We start from the raw sequence: 4,552 nt of genomic DNA, 5'->3' as shown, positions 1-4,552 counted from the left end.
GACACGTCCAGCGCACAGATATAATGACACGATACACGCACGAGATGGACACCGTGCTGGGCAGAGAGCGAATGCTTGGGCAGATGGCTTTCCCCAGAATCCCGGGGCTGGAAGGTGTTCCTCTCCCAACGTGCGTGCCGTTTTTGCAGGCGGAGGGATTTAAATGTAGGAGTCAAGTGGAGCCTGTAGTTTACTAAATCATTACTATGAAGGTCATAGTAATAACTGGTTTTAAATGGCGGACTTCGCCATTATCCCACGGTAAAAGCTCACCTCCGAAGCTTATCATAGATCGTCATGATGCCTCAATTAGTTGGAATTATCAGAGACTATGGAGATACAAAGTTGTAGCTAAAAGTATTCTTCAGATTGCTAAAACTTAATTATATCCCCGAACATGCAATATTTATATTTTACGGAAGTCATATGTCTCTTCTGTAACTGCTTGTTCTAAATAAAATCTTGGCCGGAGAGTATGATATTGAGGCTCAAGAAAGTGCTAAAATTATTTTCCAGATCTCTATCCTGAGTCATCAGTTTGGCAATTGTTTTCAGCACGGCAATATTCCAGCAATTGAAAATTTCATATTTCTGGGACAGCCCGTGGCTCTAAAACAATTTCTCATTTGAAACAAAACAAAACATTTACATCGATAGGAAAAAAAAAAAAATCTCTGCCTTAACTTCTCTCTGGAGAAATGTTTTCAGCTATCAATAAAACTTAAATATTGCATATACTAAGGGTTTTATTTTATGAGCACACTAAAAAGCAGGCATCAAATTGTCCTTAACTGCCTCAAATGGGATCAGTTAATTCTGAGGCTGGCTGGAAGAGAGGGTGAGGCATCCTCAAAACAGACTTGTTCTGTCAATATTTTTATACCTAGGAGATGCACTAAAATAAGAACTTTCTGAAAAACCGAAGCATTCTTGAGTTTTATGATTTTCAGGTGCTTAGATGGTTATCAATAATCTGTAGCTTTAAATAGTCTTTCTGATTTTGAATAATTCTAGTAAAAGCACGCAGTATAGTAAACCACATTTGCTTATGCAAACCCTTTGCTTTTTCAAAGGGTGTGGAGTAAGAGCGAGAGAATGAATATTATCATTTACTTTTTAAATTTTATTTAGACTCACTTACATTATCTCGCGTGTTCCCATTAAGGCACTGCTTAGCATTTTTATTTAACGCAAAATATGTAAAAGTATTTAAGACCCTTTCCGAGCCTTCACCTTGGACTGTACAGATAATTAAGTGTGGTGCTGGTGCTTAGCCTTCGTCTAGCGGGCTTACTCTGAAGTGACGTGCAGATGGCCATTTTCTCTAAAACTTATTGCATGTTTCTTGGACCATCACTGCGATTTGCTTTTCAATAAACCATAGCAGAAACCCATAAGTAAGTGGTTGGTCTGCCCGGTACGCTGAACAAGGACCGTATCTGTCGGGGTCAACCATTGTATGCTCAGGGGTGTTTTGCTGTTCGTGCATTAGACCCTTGCTGCGTCATGGCCAGGCGTTTGGAGAGCCTGATGGCTGGGATGCTGTCTCCATGGCACTGTCTGAAAGACGTGATGCTTCAGGGGAACACGTGTGTTGCCGGCCTTGTCATTCGTGCCTCACAGATGACCTCACCCCCTCGCTCATTCATGCATTCATTCATTCCTGCAGCTGTGCCCGCTGCTGAGACTCAAAGGTGAGTGAGACACCCTCTGCCTCTTAGAAGCACAGAACAGTAGAGTGGTGCAACCAAATGGCCCGCTGGCACAGTGATGGGTAACAGGGAGGATTAAGAAATAAGTCAGGACATTCATACACGCTCACGAGGACAGCCGGGCAGGACTAGACAGGTGGAGGGGAGACTGGTATGTGTGAACACCGTGAGCGATGGCAGTGGAGAAAGAGACGATGGCAGCTCTGGACACCTGCCTGGCCCCTTATCAATGGGGGAAGGAGAGCATCACAAGCCTAGACTGTCTCTTGGGTTTGGGTCTATAGTCGGGAGGCCATGGGCAACCTGTGCCAGACTTGAAAACTTAAAAATCTGAAACTTTCCTTGGCGAAAGAAGTAACTGAAATAAAAAGGGAAGTTGTCCATTTCGTTCAGTAGAGGGCGCGTGGTACAGAGATGCTGTTTGCACAACTGTCTGCGTGTCAGGAACAGGCCACCACCCTGACCTTTAAAAGAGTTGGCATCAAAAACGGCTGTTTTCCCACTAAACCCCGGAGCCATTCTCTCCCTTTGATCTCGCGTCCCTCCATGGGGCACATCTTTCCCTTGACCTTGAACAAGTTCCCTTGACCTCGATGTCCTACGACCCCCGATATGTGCATCCTGGGTGCCTGTGGTGGCGCTCCCTCCTTGGGCTGACGCAATCTCTCCCTTTCTTTAGTCTCTTTTCCTTTCCTGTTACCTCCTTACACACAAAAAGTAAATCTAGAAACTTCATACCATGAAATAAAGGTCTATTTTAGGCATCATGCCCCAGCTTCCAGGTACTTTGAGATGTAGATAAGAGCATATGATGTGGTTGAGTCGGTGACGCAATTTCCTTACATACTCAGGTCAGCGTGAAACAGCAGGCCAACGAGCGGGCAGCCTGGCCTCATCGGCGTTAACACCCCCATCCGCCCGTGTGCTGGCCGCTAGCCAGAGATGGATCGCTGACCCGTGAACAGCATGCTAGGACCGGTTCACGATCTAATGGAAGCGAGGCTTCCTCTTAACCCACTCCACATTCATCCTTTTGACATTAAGAAGAAACTGAACTGCAATCGACTGACATTTGCTGCTATTTTGCTATGGAGACAAATAGGAAGTGATGCCTTTCAAAGGCTGGACAGATGTCTCTGCTTAGTTCTAAGAGGTCTGTGGACAGACACCTCTCTCAGGCAGGACCCAAAAAGCTTTAGGGGCCACAGAAATAGCTGTTCTTTTTCAGGGGCAAAAATGCAAGGGAACAGGAGGGCGAGCGGGTCAAACGTCACAGCCTTTAACTCAAGCCGGAGTGGGTCGGCACCCTGTGTGCAGAGTGGCCGGGATGCGGGCCGGCTGGGACTCACCGAGTGCCATTTGTAATGCAGTGAGCGATGCTCGCAGCTGGCGGACGTGCTCCCAGAGCTGGCCGACACCCCTCCCCACACCACACGGCCACACTGTCTGAGCGGCCAGATGGTCACAGCCCGCTGCCTGCTGGAGTCCAACTCGTCCCTGGAGCTGTAAGAAGCCGACACCGTGGGGCTTCCTGCACGAACGTGTTAACACCAAGCGTAGTGTCCGCCCCCACGACAAAAATCCCTTTCTGCTACAGACGCCTGTCACCTTATGAAGAAACTGGCTCTCCAAGGAAAAGCTCAACGAGAGGTGAGTGGCTTTGGTTTTTACGGTTACAGGAGGTGTGTGCCTGGAAGGCCTCCCTGGGGTGCCACCCTCTTCCCCGAGGGAGAACATGGCATAAAGGGGAGTATGGCCAAAGTGCATTAAGAGACGACTGATTCGCAAGGCAGCCTCGCCCACCAGGTCAGCGACGCCTGCACCAGAATGCAAACCGACTGCTCCCTTCGCCGGGAACGCTCGGCTATGAACACATGTCTGCCAGACGGAACGACATGCTGGCCGCTGCAGCATTTACACCCTGGCTCTCTCTCCCAGCGCTGGTAACAAGCCCCCAGCTGACCAGTGGCCAGTCCGCCCCTGTGGGACACACGTCGGGGACCACTGCCTCGGACGGCAGCTGGCTCAGCAGAGCAGTCACCAGGGACAAAGTGGAGGGACGCGCTTGAGGGCCCAGCCAGCCGGAGGCATGGCGAGGCCTCCCGTCCTCCCTGCCAGCTCGGTGGTCCACCTGCTCCACCACGAGTGGCCACTAAGGAGAAGCGATTAGAGAAAGGCCCCCTCGGGGTGGGAAGGGTGGAGCGGACAGGCGCATCTTTTCCATCATTTGTCTGCAGACCAGAGCTCAGGATCCAAATACGATTCAAAGAATAAAAATAAGACCAACCACGTCACTCTCTGTGGCTGTAGAATTTGCTGAAAGCGTATGCAAAATGTGCACACGAATACTGGTTCCTAAGAGAAGGGCTTTTAATCTAGTTTCGCAAAGCGAGATGCGGGTGTCTCGGCTCAGTTTACCTTCCAGGTGACTCTGATGCTCTGAGACGATAGGGGCTCCAGGTGCACTTCCTGCGGGGGGCCGTCAGGAGCTGGAAGAGAACACCCAGAGGCCGGTTAGAGGCGGGCGAGTCCCGAGTGGGCGGAAGTCCACGCAGCCGCACGCAGGCCTGGGGGACGGGCCACCTCGGCCCAGAGATGCGCGTCGTCGGCCGCACTGGGCAAGCCAACCTGGAGGAGTCGCCGCGTACCACACCCACCCCAGGCTTTCTCGCTCCCAGGAACAACGGCCCAGGACTGTCCCTGCGTTCATCCTCGCCATGTGTCTGACAGCTCGGTTCATGGACCTCAAGTCTGAGCGCGTTCACTGGTAAAACGAGATGTCCCCTTTACAACACTCTGTCTGTGGTGGCTTTAAAAACCCTCCTCTTTCCCTTAAAAGT

General features: G+C 50.2%; 1 protein-coding gene across 1 annotated transcript in view; it reads right to left on the bottom strand.

Moving 5' to 3' along the window:
• Positions 1 to 4,552, bottom strand: part of DSCAM (DS cell adhesion molecule) — a gene marked incomplete at its 5' end in the record, with an annotated part of 274,168 nt that overhangs the window by 128,062 nt on the left and 141,554 nt on the right. The window contains one exon of the mRNA XM_011375311.1: positions 4,131 to 4,201. Within this exon, the coding sequence (XP_011373613.1) occupies positions 4,131 to 4,201 (71 nt within the window). The remainder of the gene's footprint in view (positions 1 to 4,130; positions 4,202 to 4,552) is intronic.

Source organism: Pteropus vampyrus, unplaced genomic scaffold (assembly GCF_000151845.1).
Source record: "Pteropus vampyrus isolate Shadow unplaced genomic scaffold, Pvam_2.0 Scaffold270, whole genome shotgun sequence".
Classification (NCBI taxonomy): domain Eukaryota; kingdom Metazoa; phylum Chordata; class Mammalia; order Chiroptera; family Pteropodidae; genus Pteropus; species Pteropus vampyrus.
This window is presented reverse-complemented; position numbering and strand designations above follow the sequence as displayed.